The 24170-nt window shown below is 45.5% G+C and overlaps 3 protein-coding genes across 5 annotated transcripts in view; all 3 read right to left on the reverse strand.

The window, feature by feature from the left end:
* Window positions 1-559: 559 nt before the first annotated feature.
* LOC135543440 (proteoglycan 4-like) lies at window positions 560-6622 on the reverse strand. 2 transcript variants are annotated; one of them, XM_064970697.1, is made up of 8 exons: window positions 6225-6622; window positions 5226-6074; window positions 4872-5071; window positions 4331-4616; window positions 4102-4220; window positions 3903-3950; window positions 3722-3811; window positions 560-3567 (listed from the first exon to the last, which is right to left on the reverse strand). In XM_064970697.1, the coding sequence occupies exons 2-8, from the start codon at window positions 6051-6053 to the stop codon at window positions 1239-1241; spliced, it is 3900 nt and encodes a 1299-aa protein (XP_064826769.1). In that variant the 5' UTR covers window positions 6054-6074; window positions 6225-6622; the 3' UTR covers window positions 560-1238. The 2 variants fall into 2 exon arrangements, with proteins under 2 accessions (XP_064826769.1, XP_064826768.1); XM_064970696.1 differs by having other exon boundaries at window positions 560-3597.
* A 217-nt stretch (window positions 6623-6839) lies between these two features.
* On the reverse strand, window positions 6840-13101 carry LOC135543441 (sentrin-specific protease 2-like). Of its 2 annotated transcripts, none has more exons than XM_064970700.1 (16): window positions 12603-13101; window positions 12186-12247; window positions 11949-12058; window positions 11715-11784; window positions 11481-11562; window positions 11176-11362; window positions 10960-11066; window positions 10781-10866; window positions 10562-10689; window positions 10342-10461; window positions 10098-10229; window positions 9814-10020; window positions 8793-8872; window positions 8582-8666; window positions 8326-8421; window positions 6840-8228 (listed from the first exon to the last, which is right to left on the reverse strand). In XM_064970700.1, the coding sequence occupies exons 1-16, from the start codon at window positions 12752-12754 to the stop codon at window positions 8166-8168; spliced, it is 1767 nt and encodes a 588-aa protein (XP_064826772.1). In that variant the 5' UTR covers window positions 12755-13101; the 3' UTR covers window positions 6840-8165. The 2 variants fall into 2 exon arrangements, with proteins under 2 accessions (XP_064826772.1, XP_064826770.1); XM_064970698.1 differs by having other exon boundaries at window positions 10342-10464.
* Window positions 13102-14922: 1821 nt separating this feature from the next.
* Window positions 14923-24170, reverse strand: part of LOC135543439 (pericentrin-like) — a 37489-nt gene continuing 28241 nt past the window's right edge. Inside the window, 16 exon segments of the mRNA XM_064970695.1 lie at window positions 14923-15396; window positions 16080-16213; window positions 16348-16480; window positions 16581-16663; window positions 18393-18607; window positions 18712-18891; window positions 19042-19245; window positions 19368-20253; window positions 20346-20560; window positions 20629-20835; window positions 20905-21083; window positions 21181-21283; window positions 21402-21730; window positions 21822-21999; window positions 22074-22244; window positions 23169-24140. Of these exon segments, the coding sequence (XP_064826767.1) occupies window positions 15356-15396; window positions 16080-16213; window positions 16348-16480; window positions 16581-16663; window positions 18393-18607; window positions 18712-18891; window positions 19042-19245; window positions 19368-20253; window positions 20346-20560; window positions 20629-20835; window positions 20905-21083; window positions 21181-21283; window positions 21402-21730; window positions 21822-21999; window positions 22074-22244; window positions 23169-24140 (4230 nt within the window). The 3' untranslated portion in view covers window positions 14923-15355.

Here is a 24170-nt window from a genome sequence, read left to right on the forward strand (position 1 = left end):
TTTCTTCCTAGGTTCCTGCCTTTCTTGGGAGTTTTTCCTAGCTATGGTGCTTGCGGTTTTGGGTTTTAGGCTGGGTTTCTGTATAGCACTTAGTGACAATGGCTGATGTAAAAATGGGCTTTATAAATACATTTGATTGCTTGATGATGCTGTAGGTGTTATTGAAGGTGAGAGCCAAATATTAGAAAAGGCTTTTACACCTAGATCACACCTACAGCGTCATTGCCCAAAATGGTACGCAGCATCATCTGGATGTGTGCAACCAAAAGGTCAACATTTACCTTCTCGATTTCAACTGTTGTTTTCCAACCTTACCCAATATACACTTCACTTATCACATTTCTAATCTACAAAAGTTCGAAATGACTAACCGATTGAACAGCTTTAAATATGTGAAAAAAACAAGGTTGTCCCTACCCTTGATGGCACCTTGGACTAGCTCCAGGGATGTGGACCAGGCTACTGGTTCTAATGTTGTTGATGCCTGAGGGTTGAATCTCACTGTGGTTGTTTTTCTAGTTTCAAATATGTTTTATTATGAAGCATTGGTATCCATGTATACAATTGTACTGTTTATTCTGTGAGCTTCGTTTTTACACAAGACAACAGCAATATGCACAAAATTATCACAAGTATTACCACGCAATATTATTGCGAGAATGTATACATCAAAAACAGTATGAAAGGAAAAGCCTTGAGTCAAAATAAACACTGTGGTTGTTTTCTAACGATTTGTTTTCTAGTTTAAAGATTAGTGGGCAAATCTGTTTTGGTTCACAGTCTTTGCTTTTAGTCAAATTACATTTGTAAGTGTAATGAAAACCAATACCCTGAAATTAGCATGGATACTATGACTGCAGGAATAACCTTTGTAAAAAACACATACATTTTTATTACATTGTACATATTACATTGTCAACAACCACAGAAGTACAACCAGAACAACTAATTAGAAAATGGGATAAGACTAACAAATACACTAAATCCACAGTGGACACAATGACAAAAAACACGAACGTTTCTGGGATTATGTACATATCAAATGAACAAGGTGGAGAAGACAATTGCTAAGACAAAGGCCTGGTATGTAGAATTCCAGTAAAAGTGAACACAGAAGACGAGGCAGACTATTCCCCACCCAGTAAGTTAGGGTTATACCCTTTCACAAAAACAAACATCTTCCTGAGACGTCATGTTGTGAAGTTTGTTATTTTGATGAGTAACATGCGTCTACCTACCTATCCATCCTCTTCGACAGATTTAACATCTAATGGAGCACATTTGGCCGCTACCTCAGCCAGGCACTCCAGGCTTTTCCGGGTGTGACTACATATGTCTGCCGGTATCCTCCTGTTAACAACTATTCTGATCACTCGCGTGGGTTGTTTGTTTGTGTCGCCTATTTCAGGTGTTGCAGCAGGTTCAGGGTCCTGGTTTGGGTCGTGTACTTGAAGCATTGAAACAGATTTGTTTGCCCTCATCCTCGTGTCAACTATTCTTATTACCCGGGTCTGAAAGTCACTCATTTTGTACCGTTTAGCAAGTTCCATGTCTGTGCAGCTTCTTTTGGGCACGGAAGCGGTTTCCTTTGTTGTGTTGGTTACTTGTCTGTGTTCCTTTATCGTTTCCATTATCTGAGACGTTTGAGCAAGTTCTGCTTTTGTTTCATTTGCTTGAGGCCTTCGAACAGGTTCTTTGTCAGTCCTCTCTGCCGTTGAAGTGGTCGCCATGATGGTCCTGCCTAACTTACCAGGTTCCATGTCCGTGCAGCTTAATTGGGGCATTTGAACAAGTCCCTCCATCGACCCCCCACTCAGTCTTTGAACAGGTTCAAAGTTTTCCGTACTTACTTGAACAGGTTCATTGTTCATCTCACGTATTTGGGGCATTTCAGCAGCACTACAGCTTTCCATCCTATTGACAATAATTTTTATTTCCCGGGTAAGAGCAGATTCTTTGCCTGTTTTGCTTATTTTATGCATTGAAGGGGTTCCCTTGCTTGTGTTGATCACTTGAGCAAGTTCTTTCCTTGGCCTGCCTCTTTTGCGCTTTGGAATAAATTTCATTTGATCTAGTTTTTCAGGTGTCTTTGCAGGTACTTTATTTCTCTGATTTACTTTAGCCTTTCCAGTGAGTTTTTGGGGTTCAGCGGGTTCTTTATTTGTTTCCCGTCCTTCGATACGTTGCTGATTCATTTCACCAGCTTGAGGCATTAGACCGGCTTCTGTGTGTAAGTTGGTTTCTTGGGACATTTCAATTGGTCCCTTCCTTGTCCGCCCTCTTTTCGATGTTACAGCAGGTGCAATGCGTGTGTCCATTTTCTGAAGCATTTCGGAGGGTTCCTTGTTGGTTTGGGTTATTCTGGGCATTTGAATTAGTTCTTGGTTTGTGCCGGATACTTGGGGAACTTGTCCGGGTCTCTTCCTTGATCTCATGCTACTGGGCATTAAAGTGGTGTCCGCGTTTACTTCGCTTACCGGAATGGGTTTCAAGCAAGTGTCGGTTAATATTGGAATTTGAACGAATCCCTTCTTTGGCCTCCCATTCTTAGCCTGTACAACTGATTCTTTGTTTGTCTCAGCAAGTTTAATGTCTGGATTGCTTACTTGAATGGGTTTGTTTTGTGTGTCAGTTACCTGGGGCGTTTGGACAGGTTTCTTCCTTGGACTTCTGAGCTTGTGAGCAGGTTCCAAGTGTGTGTCGGTTATTTGTGGAGTTTTACTTACTTGAGCAAGTTCCTTCCTTGGCCTGCCTCTTTTGGGCATTATAATTTGTTCCATGTTTGTCTCGCTCATTATAGACATTTGAGCAAGTTCCTTCCTTGGCCTGCCTCTTTTGGGCATTTTAATTTGTTCCATGTTTGTCTCGCCCATTACAGACATTTGAGCAGGTTGTACATTTGTCTCACTTATATGAGCAGGTTTCTTGTTTGTATCGCTCAATTGAACAGGTTTCACATGTGTGTTGTCTACTTGAGACGTATGAACGGGTTCCACGTGTGTGTTGTCTACTTGAGACATATGAACGGGTTCCACGTGTGTGTTGTCTACTTGAGACATTTGAACGAGTTCCACGTGTGTGTTGTCTACTTGAGACGTATGAACGGGTTCCACGTGTGTGTTGTCTACTTGAGACGTATGAACGGGTTCCACGTGTGTGTTGTCTACTTGAGACATTTGAACGAGTTCCACGTGTGTGTTGTCTACTTGAGACATTTGAACGAGTCCCACGTGTGTGTTGTCTACTTGAGACATTTGAACGAGTCCCACGTGTGTGTTGTCTACCTGAGACGTTTGAACGGGTTCCACGTGTGTGTTGTCTACCTGAGACGTTTGAACGGGTTCCACTTGTGTGTTGTCTACTTGAGATGTTTGAACGACTTCCATGTTTACCTTACTTACTTGAGAAGTCTCCATGTCTGAACGGTGCGCGCCAGTTGCGTTTACTACTGGAGGCGATTGAGCAGGTTTTTTTTTTGTCATCTTCCTTCTCTTGGGGTTTTGAACAGGTTTTTCATTTGCCTCCCTTTTGTCCTCACTGTTCTTTGTCCATCGACTCAATGTAGGTCTGTGAAGGCATGAGAGGAACAGGAAGACACTAGTAGGTTATAGCCTTGAGAAAAGAGCAAATGGTTGAAGTGAACACCTGTATACACAGGTCCTCACCCGAAATTCAGTTTGATTACTACAGCTCTGTAGAGGATCACTTCTCTATAACTTACTTCTGGACTTTGTGGTAACCATGTTCTTTGATCAGATTCTGGTACTCCCGGGAGTCAGGCCTCTGAGTAGGGCCTTGGTAGTCGTCGCTCCTGCAGTGGACACGAGAGGAGAAAGGTCAGGGGGCACAAGGAGAGGGGGATCATCATCAAACACAAACAAATCAAAAACACAGACTCTCACCTGGAGCGAGATCTGGAGTCAGGTCTGGAACTCCGATCGGACGAGGATCTGAGGACACATAGATAAATAAAGGAGAATCTCATAATTAGCTCCAGTTAATCCCACCTTTCTGTGCGAGGTAGTTTTATGGACAGACTTTGTGGTTACCAAAAGAGTAGCTACGGACTGCTAACCCCTCCCTCCAGGAAATGGTTCTTACCCGTCTCTGGAGTGGGATAGGTCTGAGAACGGGTTCAGAGAGGGGGTCGGAGAGGAACTGGGATACTCTTCAGAACAACTCAGAGTCCAACTCTCATCCTCAGATCTACAAAAGGAGTCCTGCAGGGACCACAAATGAATTATTTTCAAAAATCATTTAATACAGACACCAAGAGACATACAAAAGTAAACAAACAGAATACTTTTTCTGCTGAGGGAATAGAACTTACCCCAGGTTCCTCCACCACCACCACCCCCTCTGTCCGGTCCTGCTGAGGTGGATCAAAGCCGGTTGTCAGCCTCTCTGCGTGTCTCCTGGTGGAGGCAGCACCGGGACAGACCCCCAGGGCACTGAGGGCTTTCAACACGCTGAGAGGACAGCCCTGTTTCCAGAACTCGACCCCCAGAGAGGCCTGGATGAAGTTACACTTCTGCATGGAGGTGTAGAGGACGATGGCCAGGATAAGCCCCGCCCTCTGGCTGACCATATCACCTGCCGCCTCTTCTGTCCTCAGGCTTCAAAAGAGATCAATGGAGAACATGTTACAACCAATTTATGCTTTCATGCACACAGAGAGCAAGTCATTAATAATGAACAGCAGTCACATCATTCAACCCGGGGGAACCCTGTTTTCAAGTACAAAACAGAATTTTAAATGTACATTTTTTTAAATAAAACTGTTGTGACCCCCATACAATATAAAACGCTTTTATCATCAGGAAAAGTGCCTACAATCAATTATTATTAATTGATTAGCTCTGATCTCTCACCGTTTAACTTCCCTTGCTCCCATCATAACCTGTGTCCTGATGGTGTTGGGTTTGGGGAACATGGCCCTAAGACAGGCCAGGGTCATAGGGGCCTTTTCTTCCCCCCACGCTAGAACCGCGTCCCAGGAAAACCCACTCACACTCGCCTCAGTCAGCGGCTGACGCAATGGCCCACGTTGGTCCTTCATCAATACCTTACTCTGGTAAATCAGACAGATGGATCACTCATACATTTCTTTGCCAAACACATCTTCAACAACGACACACTCACACCTGATGAGCCATAAACTTCCTGTTAGCCTATCAACAAATACATTCTTTAAATGAATTATGTTATGTTAAAACAACAATTACCTCCTGGGCAATGACCTCGGCGAGGAAAATGGTCATGGCTTCTCTAGCTTTGGTCTTCATCAGGGACCTGAAGGCCTTCAGGTGCTGGTGGCTGTGCATGTAATGCAGGGCCTTGGCATGAGGGCCAAACCCATAGCTCTGCTTAGTCTTGGAGAAAGGGAGCTTCTTCTTCTTGGGCCTTATACCTTCGTCAACGGGGAACGGAGACAGGAGTGTGGAGTGTGTTGTAGGTTGGGGTGCCTTCGGACGTCTTTTTGTTGTCCTCTCTCCAAAGGAGAACAGAGAACTGATCTGATTTGAAGTTTGACTTGACAATGTGGAGGAATTTACTTGATTTGATGGTGTTGAAGAGGAGTGTGTGGTTGGGGCTATGGGCGTTTGAAGTCGTCTGATGGCCATTGAATGGGATTCTGGGGAACGAGAAGTCAAGGTGGTCCATTTCTCCCCGTCCCACTGACGAACTGGCCTCCGTTTGTTTTTTTTAGAAGCAATGCACTCCTCTATGGATAACAAAGATGGGTTGGTTATAATTACAGTTTGATTGGATAATGTTGTTGATGAGCTTGGTATTTCGGCACGGGGCTTTCGAGGTCTGCCAACTTTTGTTGGCAAATCTGACCAAGTCCAAAGCTTCCCATCCTGCTTGGTTTTCCTTCTGAGCACACCCAGACAGACCCAGCAGAGGAAGGATGAGTCATCAGGAGTGATGTCAAAGACTAGCTGGAAGGTCTTGGGGCTGGTCAGCGTGGTAACTTTCCTCCTGTTGTAACCCTTTGGGCCCCTCACAAACCTCACCCCACAAATGCAACACGTCTCTGACTGAGACATTGTGGTGGAAATGTCGGAGCGCTTTAAAAGAAAAGGGACAAAAAAGGGCTGATGGCTGTTAATCGAAAAATGATAACATGTTAATAAATCTCACATTGCAATTGTTAAACAATTCTCCTGTGGGGGAGCAGATAAAATGTATGTATGGTTTTAGAAACAATGCAGACTCACAGCGGATCCTTCCAGTGGGACGCTACCATCCAGAAAAAGCCCCGGTGAAAGTACTTTTCTCACATTAATCGACCGTGATTTTCAAAAACATTAAGCGGGGCACGCCCTGGTTAAAAAGACACCTTCCATTGGCTAATTGATGAAAATATCGTAAAGGGATAAATATGATAACATTTTCACTTCCCGCCAGCTACATGCCAAATATTGCAAACAAACTACACTACCACAGAACAACGAATTTGCACTAGAGATCACACAAATACGGTCATATAAAATGACGGCCCTTTGTAAGGTATATCAAACATAGATTAAGGCAAATACATTACATGTCAAACTACTTTAAGTAAGATAACTCTTGAAAGTAATATTGCGTAGAAGTCAGTCTGTTTCGATGGTCCGATTTTTGTGCAGTCACGCATGCGCCGGGCTTCTCCCTCCTACAAAAAATGGTTGACTAGGCGCCAAGTCACAATACTGCCACCTGTAGGTTGGAGTATAATGAAACATAGCTCTTGTATACATTTTCCATAAGCAAAGGATATCCACACACTAAGACAGAAATGCCACTCACACTCATAAATTACATGACAGTGATTAGTCAATAACACAAGCAGATCCATTTCTTTCCTTCTGATCTTTATTACATACAAAAATATGACTGAGGTCGTCAGCACGGCTCTACGCACACATGAATAATAGCAGAAATACACACAATGTAATACGCAGTGCATAAGCAGTACTAGCTTGGTCCCAGATGTGTACGCGCTTTAGCCAACTCAGCTTCCTTTGCCGTCCCATACATGTTAGCTACAGGGTTACCATCACACTGAACACCACAGGAGAGTAAGCTAAAGCACATACAGATTTTTGGCCACGGGCCAATTGGAAATGGAACCCTATATATTGCACCACTGAGTCATAGGGAGCAATTTCGGAGGCCAACCCAAGCTAAAGCAGTACAGACTCATTAGAAATTCTTCGCTACATGCCTTTAATGAAAACTCATACAATCCAATAGAACTGCTATAAAGTTCATGGCAAAAACGTCTACACGGATGCTGTTACTGCTGGATTAAATTATATACATGCCATCAAAGAAAAGCCTTCCGCATCAAATAAATAGACTAGTGTTATACATTTAGGATTTACATGATTTGTCCCCATCTGTTAGTGGTGGCGAGGTATTAAGATGGGGTCCTGCTCTGCTAGAGATGGCACACCTCACACTCCGGTCTCTTTTCCAGTCCAGCCAAAATGAAAGCAGCTAAACTCAGCTACGCGCACCAAAACATTTGCCAAAAAAATATCTATTTACATAAATAAACGCACACATGCAGCCTTCTTGTGTCCGCCTTCGATGATGATTCAACCATAAATTAAGACATTCAATAACACTCATAACATATGCCTCAGTTGTCACTCCACTTTCTACTAGTCATAAAAATAAAGTACCTAATATAGACATATATACACACACACACACAAAACATTTACAAAACACTCTGGTTTCACACAGAAAGATTGTTCCAAGTTTAAGATAACATCTACAACAGCAGGGATTTTCAAGTGTGTAACTGCTTCCCCATTTAGTGTTTTCTAGAAGTATGACAGAGACCCTCTCTGGAGTCCAAGGCACTTCAGGGTGTATCTGAACACACAATCAATTCCAAACCATTCCTTTTTAACCTCTATTCTTCAGAGAGCACCCACCCTGTCTTCACTACCAGGACTGCACTTCTACCCACTGATAGAGGGTAAGAGGTCCTTCTGTGGTCCATAGCTTTGGTCCTTTAAGTATTTTTTATTTATTGCTTTTGTGCTTCTTAGTTGTCCTTCCTGTTGTAGTTTGGAGGCTGTGTAGTAGTCATGCCTGATGTCATTGTTTGTTAGCATTTCTGTTGTAATGGATGTTCTGCAGCTGAAATGTCTTTTTATGTAGTCCTACAGAAGCCTCTGGTTGAGAATCTCCCAGATCATCAGCTTCCTGAACAGGGGCATGTGACACTGAGAAGAGCGAGTGAGAGACATCAGTGCATGAGTGAAAAAGAGATTGTATGAGTGTACACCGAGTGAGTATGATAGCCTGCGATGGCCTATGTACCTGTCGGAAGTTGAGAGGCCGCCCCTTGGCGATATAGTCAGCATATTTACAGGCAAACACTCCACAATCACTGCCATTCTTCTGTTGAGGGATCTCCTACACACACACACACACACACACGGGATCCTGGTGAAAAGCAAATCACTAGAGAACAGATGCTATTTCTGACAGCCCTAGACGCACTCTGTGTATACATTCAAGACAAAATAAGAACAACAAAGACGTTTAGATATGCATTTCTGTCTGGGTAATTTACGCTGGCTCTCAAGCTGCCCACTGTCCACTTGCACGCGTCCAGATCTTGGTTCTTCCTGGCCTTGTGCTCCTCTCTCAGGTACAGCCTGGATAGGGTTGGACAAACCAAATACATTACAGGATTACAGAATGAAATGACAAAAAAGATGGTCATCAGATTATAGGTACTTTTGTCAAACCAAATGTTTACTGGAAGGGGACTGAGGACTCACAGTAAGAGGCTGCAGATGTCGTCATGTCTCTGTCCCATAGAGTCATAGGACCTCACGGTCCTGGAGTTAAAGTTTATCACCTAGAGAAGGAGAAAGAAATAAACAAAGTCCACAGGTATCTACAAATGACCACAGAGAAGTACCAGTGGACTTTCTAAAGCAGTGGTCACCAACCTTTGAGTAATGATCACTTTGACTCCAAATGCAAGCCAAGATCAACCACTCAGATTTTTTTTTTTTTTTAACAGGACTTTAAATAAACAAGCCTATGCAACATTAACCAATTAAAAACAATTATGTAGCAATGAGGGTTGTGCTATAGTAGGACATATTGGCTATGCTTGAATTGCTCTGCCAATGTTCTTCAGATGATTTTTCAATTATCTTTGTTTCAAAACAATTACATCTACTCATGACCTCTCATGCTGTAAACACAGTCCAGTTCAAAGTAAATGGCACAGATCCATATACGGCTATGGTCTATTTGCATATAGGCCTACTGCATTGCTGATTGGTTATGCCGCACCAGTCTGTAGAGTATGGGCTGAGTCGTACGTGTCAATGCAATAGAATCCTACTACGACGCTTTCTGCCTACAACAAAATCACTTGAATAGTTAGTTTAATTTCAGTATGTTGCATTGAAAGTGGCTAGTATTGCATTGATTCAATCACAATTCCCACAGTAAAGGGAAACGTTGATAGTGTAAACTCTAGAAAGTTGAGTGATGTTCAATCTCGTGCTTCTCTGTGCAGGCTCATATGTCAGCGTGCAGCTTAGAGGGAACATTACCTATAGGTGCACTTGATTTGCTCAATGGGACTGCCGGGTAGGCGGAGATCTCCCTTCAAACAAATGAAATGGTTAAAAATGGGAACACAGCCTTCCCAGTATAGGGCTGCCGAATCAAGTGCAGAAATGTTTGGTGATTGACTAGGCAATCGACCAGTCAGCTGTGATTAACTGGTTGGTGACCACTGTTCTAAAGTGAATGAATCCCCGTCAATCTGGGGTGACTTACAGCCAGTGACCAGTGGACTCCCAGGTGCAGCGGAACCAGGATGATGTCATACTGGAAGAGGTCCACAGCTTTGGTCCATCGCTTCACGGCAGAGTGCCCCCCTCCATGAAGTTTGGGGAAGAAGAAAGTACTGAAGGAGTAGACCTTCAGCCCTTGCCCCGCACTACTGCTATGAATCATTACTAGGGACAGGTAGAAGTTAATCACCTGAGAGGGAGAGTTTTTTTGTTAGACACACACACACACACCAGCAACCTCAAACTTAACGGCCAACAACCAAACACCTCATCGTTGAGCCAGCTCCCTTCCTGTAGAGAGGCCAGGTCTCTCTGTGTGATGCATAGCTTGAAGGCTGAGCTCAGGACCAGGTTAGGATCCCTCTGGGACAGGGCACGACTAACCTCCACAGCCATCTCCTACACACACACAGTTTGAAATAAACAGAATGAAAACAGACCCATAGAATACGAACACTCATGTGTCAACACACTACACAGACATACCATTATAGGGAAAAAGAACACTCACCTTGCTGAACCTGGGGAGCTCCTCTGCACTGTTGAGAGTGTCAGTGTGTGTTGGCTTCTCTCTGTCAACCAGGTTGAGTCTTGCTGCCACCTCTGCAGAGAGATCCAGCTCTGGCTGCTTCTGCTGGAGGGAGAGACTTTATAACAACCTTATGATGCTTCATAGCAGCCTTATGACTCTTCCTAGCATCCTTACTACAGTTCATAAGTGTGTGTCCTACCTTTGCATTGCTGGCAGATTGTGTATCCACAGCTGCGCTGAGAGGCTTACTGAGCCACAACTCTCCTCTCATGTCTCTGGTTTGTTTGGCTGAGGATGTATCTCTCCACATATACACACTGGGGTTGGCTGCAGATAGGAGAAGGAGAAAACATTAGCCTAGGACAACAGCTTCCAATACATGAGAAGGGGGGTGAGAGAGGCTGTGATAGTAGTCTACCTCTGAGGGGTCCTGTCTTTGGGGTCACAGACTCATAGGTTCTTCCCAAAATGGCCATTCTATGTCCTTCCCGTGTAAATGTTGCCCTGTGAGGAAGCGAAGAAAACAGATGTTTGTAAAAGTTAGCTAACCGAACCACTGGAATGAAAACTAAAATCTCACTCTCCATCACCACTCACCCCTGGGGTTTGGTGCGGGTGAAGGGCAGCGGTTGGCTCTTGCTGTATTTATCGGACACCATCTCCAGAAGCCGTCTGTAGTGCTCCTTATCACTCTCCTTCAGAGCCTGGAAACAGAACAAACCTGACAACTACTGACATACCTGGCGTGGCATTTAATAACAACCAGGATCAATCACAGGGTTGATTTTCATTTCAAACTCATTCTTAACTCACCTCCTCCACTGCCAAGCACTGTCTGTGGGTGCGGTTAGGGGTGGGCGGGAGTAGGTCTGAGCTGGGGGGTCCTGTCCCAACCCCCACCCCCAGGGTAGGCCGACTGGGCAGGAGCTGGAGGGAGCGTCTCTGGGGCTCGTCTCCGTCTCTCCCTCTGTCTGGGTTCCCTGGACACCGCACTGAGCCACTGAAAACAAGACAGAGGACACAACGTTTAAAGGAAGAACACATATCCCACATATGTAGAACCTTTGTGTTAAAGCCCCAGAACTGAAAGTATGCAGTAGACAGAAGAGGAGACCAACCTGTGTTTTCTCAGAGGGGGAGAGGCTCCCTGGAGGAGGCCCAGCCCCCCCCTCTCCCTCTGTCCTCCTACTGTTGGTTTCTCTGGAGACATGGAAAGAGGGATAAACAGGTTGAAGCAACCACTTGACCTGTCCCCTCTGCTGTTACACATATTATATACCATGATGTTGTAATGTACAACACAGCTGTCCTCCTTCCTTATCGATCAAACAATCAGAGCCCTTGTTACTCACCCATTTTCCAATCAGAGCTGTTCATCCATGAGGTGTGGAGTTCATCTATTCCCATCAGGCCCACGGGGCCCTACATAATAGGAGTGATTTAGGACATAGTCAGATGTGAATATTGTGCAGCTATTGCAAAAACATTTTAACGTTTATATACTGGTATGTGTCTTTCAGTCAGAGCAGTGGTTTATGAGTGTTTTGTGTACGGTACTAGAACGCACCACTGGTACACATTCATACCTGGCTTGTTGTGTACCTTCCGTTTCTCTCACTGGCAAGAGAGAGTGGGTCCCTCAGTCTCAGCAGCCCAGCCACCCCTGCTACTGTCTTCTTCACAAAACTAATGATGTCTATGACAATGAGAGAGTACAGTACAGATGTCGTCAGTTCAAAGCTGACTAACTAGCTAACGTTAGTTACAATGACAATTAATTATAAGAACAGTGGTTAAAAGTTATTGGTAATAAGTTACCATACCTTTTCTCCGTCTCTTGATCGCCACTGGTTCACTCTGGCTAACATTTCCTGAAACATGAATGCTGTAACAGAATGTAAACACGTTTACTCAACAACAATGAACAGTAACTAGCCAGATAGTAAAGTTAAATGTGTTAGCAAGTTAGCTACAGTAAGTTTGTTACATTTATGTCTGGTAAGTGGCGCGAGGAAAGCGTTAGCTCGCCTTATTTATTTTTGAAACAAGCAGCTAACACCAACTGGAATGAATGACAATTGTTGCTAATAATTAGCTAGCTAGGTTAGCAAACTTGGGTGACATGTTAGCGGTTAGCAAGTTGACTGGCTAGCGTTTGCCAGCTGGCTTACTAACGCGTTACATAAACAGCTACACAGAACACACTAGCACCGAAGACAGTACATGTGCCAGTCACCGACCTCTGGTAGTTCCTTTTGGTTGGCCTGGCGTTGCTATCCTGCCGTTGCGAGTCTATCTCCCCGCCAACGTTCAAACCAGGCCAACCGGAATGTTTTTGCCCGGTTATAGGCTCGAAAAGCGACGATAGTCCGTCAACTACCCATCCGTACATCACAGACAGATACGAGAGAATGGAAACTTCCTCGTACGGTCGGGCCAGGACTAACTGCGGGTTGAAATACAAACTCAGTGGGCACGAATGTTCTACCTGCGCCAAACCACCATTAGCCTTCTATCTAGCACAGTTAGCCTAGCATTTAGCTTCGTGTTGAAATGACTGACGTGAATGTATACAAACTGAAGACCGTAAACCGTAGGGGTAAAACGTCAGACTTCCTCGTCCGGTCTACTTGGATATGTTACTCTTATGCCGTGTTCCCTTACTAGTTGCAACTACAAAACTCGGAAATGTATGACTTGCTAAGCGGTTGACATCGGCACTTGTATAAATAGAACCAGTTAGCAAACATTTGAGTTCCCTAGTTCCGACTAGTATTTGAACGCAGCATTAGACTGGATACTGTGGCAAGTAAAAGCATCGTAGCCAGTTTTTCACTGTCTGTAAAGTGCTCCGTTTTGCATATCATGGGTGTTCAGTGTGATTATCTTTTCGTTGGATTGTCAAACAAATTACTTCAAAAAAGTAGGCTACCTGCGCATTTCGAGCCACCACAATTGATTTAGCTGATACTCTGTACTGGACCGTAAAGCCTAATGGCTATTTTCACCCCAAATTTAGACGTTTCTGTTTAGAATTTCGGCCATTTGTTCGTCAATTATATTTATACATGCAGCGTATCTTCTGTCATAACGTGTTGCCCTAGAAGACTAAATAAAATAGTCTTCGCCAGACTGTCTGACATCGATAGAATGAATGCATTAATCTAGTTATCACCATTAAAGTTTTCTGTTTCGTTTAGGGACCCGGGGAGAACGCAATAACTAAAACAAATGGGAATGGTTGGTCCTGTACTGTGTCCAAATGGCATCACTTTTAACGGTTTTAATTTAATTAAAAGCGGACAAAACACGTTTCTTTATAGACTTTAGTTCGTTTTGGGAGCATATTTGATGTGGTTAAAAAATCCTGCATGCATAAGTGTCAAAGATAATACATTTGCATTTTCTCAAGAGATGCTGAAATAAATCACACACTGAACAAAAATAATAACGCAACAATTTCAAAGATATGACCGAGTTAAAGTTCATAAGGAAGGAAACCAGTCAATTGAAATACATTTATTAGGCCCTCATCTCTGGATTTCACATGACTGGGAATACAGATATACATCTGTTGGTCCACAGATAACCTAAAAAAAAAGTGTGCCACACCTGTCAAGTTGGTAGATTATTTTGGCAAAGGAGATATGCTCAGTAAAAGGGATGTAAATACATTTGGGCACAAAACTCTTGCTTTTTGTGTGTATGGAACATTTCTGGGATATTTTGTTTCAGCTCATGAAACATGAGACCAACACTTAACTAAAATAAACACAACATGTAAAGTTCTCCACTCCTGTTCGAGGCAAATGTAAGATATTTATTTTAATGCAAGACATGCATAAATTCTGCAGTTTATATTATGGCACATGTGAGATTATATGCAATCAGTGTCCAGATTTCAATTACTACTCTATTTAACCCATATTCATTTAAATGAGGAATATTCTGCTTATTCATGTCCACAGGGTTACTCGTGAACAGGAAATCAAAGGTGCATGTAAACAGTTTATACCGAATAAGACCTTAACAGATGAGCTACTATCTGGAAAACTGTGCGCATGTAAAACGGTACCAGTTCCAATCGACTAACCAATGACCTACCTTGTATGCCCTGAATGATTACATCATTTAATGGGCATCTCAGTGATTTAAGCCCCAGCTGAAATTGTTGCTGATAAACATTCTAATATAGTATAGAAATGGTTTAATCTGTAATTACCAGAGCACCAATAAACGTCATATCAGTGATTTGACCCCTATGTGAGTTGTCATGATCTGCAGTGTAACTGAAGACATAACTACCTAAGATTTTGCTGGTTATTAAGATTGTTTGCCCGTCTGAAACCGTCAGTCTCATTTTGAGATGGTAAATAAATGTGCTTCCAAAGCACCCCAGAACTAATCACCAGCGTTAATGAATGATTAACTAAGTAAAATGGAGGTGTGTTTGTACCACCATCAGTTTTTGATCAACCCACAATCTAAAAATACTGTAAGTATTGATGTAAGTCTGTGCATGTCTGATCCTGCCTTAAAAAGATATGCGCAAGGCAGGTAATCACACAATTCAAATATTTATTGATTTTGTAGAAATGGTGATCTATAAAAAATTAAATTAAAATCATTGACAAAACGTATTCACCAGCTTTGATCTAGCTCAGAATTCCAGTCTGAAACTTGACACATTTATCCACAGCGAACATATATACAGAATCAGAGATACAAACTTGAATAAAGGTCGGGTAGAAAAATATAATCTAATACTTTCAAAAACACATGCATTCGGGTGAGAAGACCTCTTAGGATTTACTCGGAGGCCGACAGAAATATCTGTGGAAAAAAGTCATCGTAAAAAAATAGTTGTCTTTAAAAAAAAAAGTAACTTTCTAAATCAGATATTAGACAAATACAATTCCCTTGTATATTTGAACACAGATGGATCATAAATATGTTGCATTGAAAGGAGGCATTCATACATTGCTTGATTCCTTCAGTCAGACTTCTTGTGGTAGGAGAGAAGAGATGGAGAGTCTGGAGGAGAGAAAACAAGGTGTCAGAACCAGATAAAAGGGCAACACACACTCCCTCTCACACACAAACATATGAACACTCTGGTATCTGTGGAAAACACTCAGTACAGAAGAAAGCCATTCTAAAATGAACAATGGTCCATTGAATAGTTACGTAGTGACTACCCACATGTGCCTGCTTACACTAGATTGTTCCCTACCCTGAGATGTGCATCCTGGTACTTGTAGTTTGTTCAGTATGGTGGGGGTGATGTGTGGAGATATTAACAAAGCAGTGTATTCTGGTACTTGTAGTTAGGTCCTCACCTGGGCCGTACCGGTAGATGAGGGACAGACAGCTGAGGTACAGCCATGTCCTGTTCTCTTGCAGCCACAACTGCCGATAGCCAATCATATCAGGGGAACTTGGAGGCGGGGCTAAGTAATCCCTGCCAACTGGGTCAGGAGATGGGATTGGAGGTCGTGAGATTGATTGATCAGTTTGTCGGAGAGGAAGTGTGTCTATGGTAACAATGCCGTCCCCTAAACCCAGGGATTGTGGGTAGTGGACTTGCCGTGGTACAATGCCATCACCAAGCTAAAGCCCCTCTTTCTCCCTGTCACCTCTGATCTCCCCCCTCATCTCATTCAGTGAGTGTGTGCTCAACTATTAAGTGTAACCAGGGTGTGTGTGTGTGTGTGTACCTGGACGTGCAGCCCCCAGGCGTTGCTGTACGTTCTCCAGGTGGTAGATGTAGTCTGTCAGAGACCGCTCGGCATCCTGAGACAGAACACTGGATGGAGCACACTCAGAGGACAGGACCGGGTTGGAATACACTCTAGGGGGTACAAGAGGGGAGAATAAGAGAGAAGACAAGAGGAAGAAAGAAAAGGAAAGAAATTAAATCTCAAGCTATGTTGTTAAAAGATTTCCCCTCAAATTAATAGATGTTTACATTGGAAGGAGCAGTACCGGTTTTGCAGCCTGAAGGGTGATTTCATTGGTGAAACCACACCCTTACAGGTGGGGCTGCTGTCTCTAGTAGGTGGAGAGGAGTTGTGATTGGCCAGTGGCTGCTGCTGCCTCAAAACCTCAGTCCTGGAAGCTGAGAGTGAAATAGAAAGGTTACAAAAACTGTCCATGTACCTTGCCTGTGTGACGTTGGTAATCCTATCTTCATCGCTCTGGATGTCTCTCACACGCACCTGTGCTGTGTCCGTTGACAGTGACAGTTGTTGTCACTCCTCTCCTGATGACTCTCTGCCACTTCCTGGTCAGGAACTTCAGTCTGGAGAAGGACAGGGAAGGGTTAACATGCATGACACAATGACCCATTGCTCTAACATATACAGTGCCTTGCGAAAGTATTCGGCCCCCTTGAACTTTGCGACCTTTTGCCACATTTCAGGCTTCAAACATAAAGATATAAAACTGTATTTTTTTTGTGAAGAATCAACAACAAGTGGGACACAATCATGAAGTGGAACGACATTTATTGGATATTTCAAACTTTTTTAACAAATCAAAAACTGAAAAATTGGGCGTGCAAAATTATTCAGCCCCTTTACTTTCAGTGCAGCAAACTCTCCAGACGTTCAGTGAGGATCTCTGAATGATCCAATGTTGACCTAAATGACTAATGATGATAAATACAATCCACCTGTGTGTAATCAAGTCTCCGTATAAATGCACCTGCACTGTGATAGTCTCAGAGGTCCGTTAAAAACGCAGAGAGCATCATGAAGAACAAGGAACACACCAGGCAGGTCCGAGATACTGTTGTGAAGAAGTTTCAAGCCGGATTTGGATAAAAAAAGATTTCCCAAGCTTTAAACATCCCAAGGAGCACTGTGCAAGCGATAATATTGAAATGGAAGGAGTATCAGACCACTGCAAATCTACCAAGACCTGGCCGTCCCTCTAAACTTTCAGCTCATACAAGGAGAAGACTGATCAGAGATGCAGCCAAGAGGCCCATGATCACTCTGGATGAACTGCAGAGATCTACAGCTGAGGTGGGAGACTCTGTCCATAGGACAACAATCAGTCGTATATTGCACAAATCTGGCCTTTATGGAAGAGTGGCAAGAAGAAAGCCATTTCTTAAAGATATCCATAAAAAGTGTCGTTTAAAGTTTGCCACAAGCCACCTGGGAGACACACCAAACATGTGGAAGAAGGTACTCTGGTCATATGAAACCAAAATTGAACTTTTTGTCAACAATGCAAAACGTTATTTTTGGCGTAAAAGCAACACAGCTCATCACCCTAAACACCATCCCCACTGTCAAACATGGTGGTGGCAGCATCATGGTTTGGGCCTGCTTTTCTTCAGCAGGGACAGGGAAGATGATTAAAATTGATGGGAAGATGGATGGAGCCAAATACAGGACCATTCTGGAAGAAAACCTGATGGAGTCTGCAAAAGACCTGAGACTGGGACGGAGATGTCTTCCAACAAGACAATGATCCAAAACATAAAGCAAAATCTACAATGGAATGGTTCAAAAATAAACATATCCAGGTGTTAGAATGGCCAAGTCAAAGTCCAGACCTGAATCCAATCGAGAATCTGTGGAAAGAACTGAAAACTGCTGTTCACAAATGCTCTCCATCCAACCTCACTGTGCTCGAGCTGTTTTGCAAGGAGGAATGGGAAAATATTTCAGTCTCTCGATGTGCAAAACTGATAGAGACATACCCCAAGCGACTTACAGCTGTAATCGCAGCAAAAGGTGGCGCTACAAAGTATTAACTTAAGGGGGCTGAATAATTTTGCACGCCCAATTTTTCAGTTTTTGATTTGTTAAAAAAGTTTGAAATATCCAATAAATGTCATTCCACTTCATGATTGTGTCCCACTTGTTGTTGATTCTTCACAAAAAAATACAGATTTATATCTTTATGTTTGAAGCCTGAAATGTGGCAAAAGGTCGCAAAGTTCAAGGGGGCCGAATACTTTCGCAAGGCACTGTAACACCCATCCACACACACGAGCAACACAACACCCAACCCACCGTGAGATGGCGATGACAGCTCGTACTGCAGCTCTGAAGCGTGAGAGGGGAGAGTGTGTGTGGGGGGGCGAGGGGTGCGCCCCCATCCGAGCGATAAGACAGAGAGTTGCCTGTTCACAGTCCTGAAAGCCCCCCAGCAGGAGCAGAAGGTAGCGCTTCTGGTAGACCAGAGACTTCCTAAAGCTCTCAGCCCGTAGATAGCGCTCATACAGCCGCTGGAATAGAGGGACAGACACACAAACAGGGTTAAAGGGACATCAAGACAAGGGACTTCACACCAGATGATCCATGGGGGCATTCGCGCGCCCGGGTGGCTCACCTTGCTGCTGCTGAGGTCAGTGCTGGGCCGGTTCTCAGTCTCTGCCTGTCGTAGCTGTCGTTCCAGACAGGACAGGGTGTGTTTCAGGTTAACTGTCTCCTGACTTAGCTCTTTCACGCGGGCCGACAGGTCAGAGTTCTCCATCAACAACCTCTCCCCCAGCACCGAGGAAGATGAAGACTGCAAGCAGAGAGAAATTGGTTACCAAGGTTCTTATCAAACTCATTTATTGTAGTCGCAAATCCCCCCAAATACACTGCCAACTAGCTCGTCTCCCAGTGCATCATGTTGCTATGCATGGGCCAAGCTATGATCAGCCATTTCTGGTACCTGGTGGTTGTATAGGGCTGTGCTGGTCTGGTCTGGCCCAGTCGATGTGTTATTCTTGAGTTGGAGTGGGCTAGCGTTGTACTGGTGTCGGTTGGACAGTCTCTCTGTGGCCATCTCTCTCTCCTCCCTCTCTAGCTCAGCCAGAGTCTGCTGGAGATGTCTCATCCTCTGCAGGTCCTGCTGCCGCAATAACTCCAATTCACACTGCAGAGAGAGAGAAGAGAAAACAGGAAAGTAAACAAGACAAAGATGGCATACAAGTGGCTGAGACACAGTTGTATTACAAGTCAGACAGGCAATGCTAAAATGTTGCGTGAAAATCTCACCAGTTTGTTGCTGGTTCTCTCGTGTCGCCTCTCTCTCACCGTCTGCTCCTGTCTCTCCTTCCTCCTCTCCCTCTCCCTCTGTTCCTCCCGCTCCCTCTGTTCGTCATTGACCGATCGAAGCCTCTCCCTCAGCACATTGCGCTCCGCCCCTAAGCGACCAGAACGCTCTCTCTCAGTCTCCAATGCTCGACTAGCCTCCTGCTTCTGCTCCTTGAGTGTCTCCATAGTAACTCTGAGGCAGGCTGCAGCATCCTGATCTCTCTGTGCCTCCTCTCTCCTCTTCCTCTCTTCCTCCTCTACTCTCCTCTGGTTCTGCAGAAGTTCCGCCCTCAGTCCATCTGTCATGGTGGCTAGCTCCTCCCCCTGCCTCCTCTCCTGCTCCAGTTGAGAGCGGAGCTCCGAGATGAACTTCCTGTCTCGGGACGCGTCCGCTTCTTGTCTGCGTGTGATGTCATCGAGACGCCGGGCGGAGCGCTCGCATTCCTCCTCCAGTTCCTTCATGTGGGCGTTGGCTAGGCGGGACTCAGCCTCTTTCAGGAAGTGTTCCAGCCGACTCTTTTCCTGTGACTGGAAAGTGTCGAGTTGCCGGGCGGAACGGGCGCATTCCTCCTCCAGCTCCTTATGGGCATCGGCTAGCCGTGTGTCGAGCTGTGATTGGAGGAGGTGGCCGCGGGAGAGTTCTATCTGGAGTTCCTGTCGGAGGTTACTTGAGGTCGTCCTCTCCTGGTCCAGCAGACCCCTCAGGGCCACGACCTCTGATCTCTGCTGCTCCTCTTCCTTCTCCCGGAGGTGTGTGAGAGTTCTCTCCTGGTCCAGCTCCTGCTGTAGCTCCTGGACTCTGGTCTCCTCCCTCCTTACAGCCTCCTCACAGTCCTCTATACACAGCCTGGGAGAGGACACACCATCAGTATTTTTATTAATGTGTGTGCATACATAAAATGTATGTATGTATGTATGCATGCATGCATGTATGTATACCCGAGTTTGCAGATCTCGTTTTGTAGTTCCTGCTGGGTGCTGTGGGAGGAGTTAAGTCGCTCTCTGCTCTCCTCTAGTTCCGCCCTCAGCCTGGATAACACCTCCCCTTTAGATGACTCCTCAGTCCAGTCGACGGAAAGCCCTGCCCTTTCACAGTCAAACACACCCCTTACTGCAGCCTGCTGCCCTCTGCTCCAACCAGCATCCGAGTTCTCCTGTTAAAACACACAGGAGGGTCAGTATGCAAACATGCAGAAGTTAAGCACAGATCTCACACACTCACCGGTCTTTGTGCCATCCGACAGAGCAGTTCTCTCAGAGCGATGACAGTTTCCTGTAACACCCTCTTCTCCTGCTCCCAACACATTGGAGGAGCTTTAGAGTCTAACTGACAGATCGTCTGGTCCAATGAGAGGTGGTAAGAGGGGGCGTTACGCTGGGAGAGGGCGAGAACCCTGCAGCTCTCCTGGTACACTCTCTTCAATAGACCCTGGAAATACACACACATAGTTTGGTATAGGGCTCATTTGAAACATTTAAGGCATGTGTGTGTTCATACTTGTAGTTCAGGAGACAACAGTTCGTCGTTGTAGCTCATACTCCCGGCGGCACTGCCTGTGTGTGTGTTGGTTGCGGGGTTCATGCCTCGACAACGCAGGTACTCCAAGAACTGTGCGTCCAGCCTCTCTGTCTGCTCCAACTCTACCTTGAGTCTTACACCGAGCTCTGAACCGACATCTACACGACCGAGAGAAAGACACCGGCACAGACAGACAGAGATTAGACACATGAACACAGACGGACAGGACCAACAAAATGACAGAAACAGACTTACTGCTGACATATCCATCACTGGCCCACTCCGTTGCAGACAGAGGAGAGGCGGAGCCAAGAGATGAGGGAGGGGCCATCAGGTCCAGGGCTTCCAGCTCATGCACCTGACAGGTGAGAGAGGTTTAATATGTGTGTGTGTGTGTGTGTGTGTGTGTGTGTGTGTGTGTGTGTGTGTGTGTGTGTGTGTGTGTGGACACATTTCCCAACAATTTTTCCACCCACCTTGTCAGCGTCCATTGAGTCCAACATGGAGAGGTTGTCCGAGGCAGAGATGGACCCAGGGGAGTGGGTGCTGTGTGTGCCCAGCTCTGGGCTGATTGTCCCTGGGCAGGACTGGTCTTTCCTTCCCCGGGGGGAGGCTTTAGCCTGGAGCCCCAGGCCTGTGCTGTTTAAAGCACTGAGGTCAGACAGTCTAGAACCGTGGAGAACAGAGGGGTGGAACCTGTCCTCTCTGGTTCTCTCATCAGAACAGTCCAGTCGACGGAGAACCTCGGGAGAACTCAGGGACTCGTTGGGAGACACACCATCCTGGAATCCTCTGGGCGTGACGTCTGGAGGAGGAAGATGATCACGGTCATCCAACAGCTCTGCACTCATCAGAGAAACACCATTGTCTGTGTAGCAGCTTGAATGTGTACTCACCCTTCAATGAGTGTGTCTGTCTGCTGTGCGGGTTGCAGGTCTGTCTGAGCTGCAGCAGTTCTCGTTGCTGATAGGCCAGCTCCTCTTCCTGCACGGCCAGGTCTTCCTGTAGGCCCCGGAGCTCTGCTTTCAGATGCTGGTTATTGGTTTCCAGGTCAACCAGGGCCCGGTCCTTGGTCTGATTGATATGTTCAGTTTAAATATACACACACACACACCACACTCTTCCCCCCCCCCACACACACACTGTACCTGTCCCTCCTCCAGTAGTTTCTCAGCTCTCTCTGTGCTGGAGCAAAGACCCTCCTTCACAGCTGCTAACTCTGCCTCCAGGGCTTGATGCTCTGCCCCTAGTCTCTGTAGCTCCTCCTCCCTCTGTCTCAGGGCAGCGTCAGCCTTCGCCAGAGTTTCCTCAGCACATGTCTAAGAGAAGAGCCTTCATCATCAGTATGATCAATATCAACAGCACCATCAAATATGTAATCAGTCTTCTTTGCACAAAAGCTTTCTTGCAATCCATTATCCTGGGCTTTGATTCATTTAAGAACAGCACTAAAAACCTTGAAGACAACAAGAAACATATGCAAAACACACACCAACACAAATCCCTTACCCTTCCTACCCACCATGTCCAGAAAATGCTGAGCGACTAACCCTACTCAACACCATTATTTTCCCCAAACACAAATCTATAGCAAACTGCTCACCAAAAGTGTTTAAAATAAAATAGTGATTGGCAAGTTGCATTCCAGAACACATGGCGAGAAACCTATACTCCATTCTCCAGTTTCAGAAAGAAAGTAAATAAATGCCAGTTTGAAAGAACTTCACAACACGGAACTGTTTTCTGACCACTCCTGGCTTCCTCTTTCTGATGAGGTCACTTCCTCTATGAGTAGCACTCTTCTGTTGGGTGCCAACACATCAACATCTCCTATTTTCTCTCTCTTATGCCTACTCTTAGTCTCTTCCCCTCTATAAATATACCATTTAGCTGATGCATTTTCTCCAAAGAGTCAATCCCTCGTTCACTCTCTCCCTCTTTAACCAGCTGGGTTAGAGGGAGCTGAGCTGACAGAAAAATGCCTAAATAGTGAAAGCTACTTAGTGTTGCAAGTTAGGCTTAGAGAGGCTAAATGGAATTGATTACTCAAGTTTGAAAACATCAGGCAGGCTTTCAAAGAAGACAACTTATCCTTTCTGCGTCAACCTTTACCTACCAACTAATTCTACAAATAACTAATACTACTAAATATAACACCGCCCCTACTTGGCGAGAAAGAAATGTGTTTAAATTGATGCCACATTTTGAGTCAATCTGATTGGATCGACGCTGCCGCCACTTACCAGCACTTCCTTCTGAGCCTCCTCCCGGTTGGCTCGCCTCTCCTCTAGTTGACAGCTGACTTCCTGGAGGCAGGCTCCCTGAGAGGTCACTTCCTGCTGGAGGCGTTCTATTTCCTCTTGGAGTCTGCACTCCTTCTTCCGCAGGGCCTCGCGTTCTGACGAAAGTTCTGCCTTCGCTATCTCGACAGCCACCAAGGTCTGTAGAAGGGCTTCAGTCTCTTTCTCCCGCTCTTCAACCCTTGATTTTAGCTCCAGGACCAGGGAGTCTAGCCGAGTTCTCTCCCCTCGCAGGGAGTTCGTCTCCTGGGCAAGAGCCTGCCAGCGACCGCTCTCCTCCACAGCTGCATCCCTCTCCTCTTCCAGACCTTTTTTCCTGGCTCTCACCTCTTCAAGCTCAGCCTCTTTTAGATGGAGTTCTCTCTTTACCTCTTCCCCTCTCTCCCTCTCTTCCCTGAGCCTCTTCCCCGTCTCCTCCCCCTGTCCTCTGTACTCTTCCTCCTGAGAGAGCAGCAGTCTCTCCATCGCCTCCTTCTCTCCCACCGTCACCTCCAGCTGCCCCTGCATGGCCTCCACACGAGAACGAGAAGATGAGTGGAGGAGATGCATCTCCTGCTTAAGACTGTCGCCCTCTCCTCCTCCTCCTCTCTCTGGTTGGGGGTAGTTGGCAGGTTCCGGGCTGGGAGCAGATGAAGGGTTAACACTGTCGCCCTCTCCTCCTCCTCCTCTCTCTGGTTGGGGGTAGTTGGCAGGTTCCGGGCTGGGAGCAGATGAAGGGTTAACACTGTCGCCCTCTTGTGATAGGTCGCTGACCTCGTGGTAGGCGGGGCCAAGGGTGTTTAGCTCCGCCTGTAGCGTGCTGATGACCTCGTGAAACCGCTCCTCCTCTTCCTGCTTGTCCTGACGCACCCTGATGATGTCACAGCGGAGGTGCTCCACCTGGGAGCGGAGGTCTTCAAGTTCTGTCTGGAAGGCCTGTAGAGAGACCGGGAGAATGGCTTTGAG

This window comes from Oncorhynchus masou, chromosome 7 (assembly GCF_036934945.1).
Source record: "Oncorhynchus masou masou isolate Uvic2021 chromosome 7, UVic_Omas_1.1, whole genome shotgun sequence".
Classification (NCBI taxonomy): domain Eukaryota; kingdom Metazoa; phylum Chordata; class Actinopteri; order Salmoniformes; family Salmonidae; genus Oncorhynchus; species Oncorhynchus masou.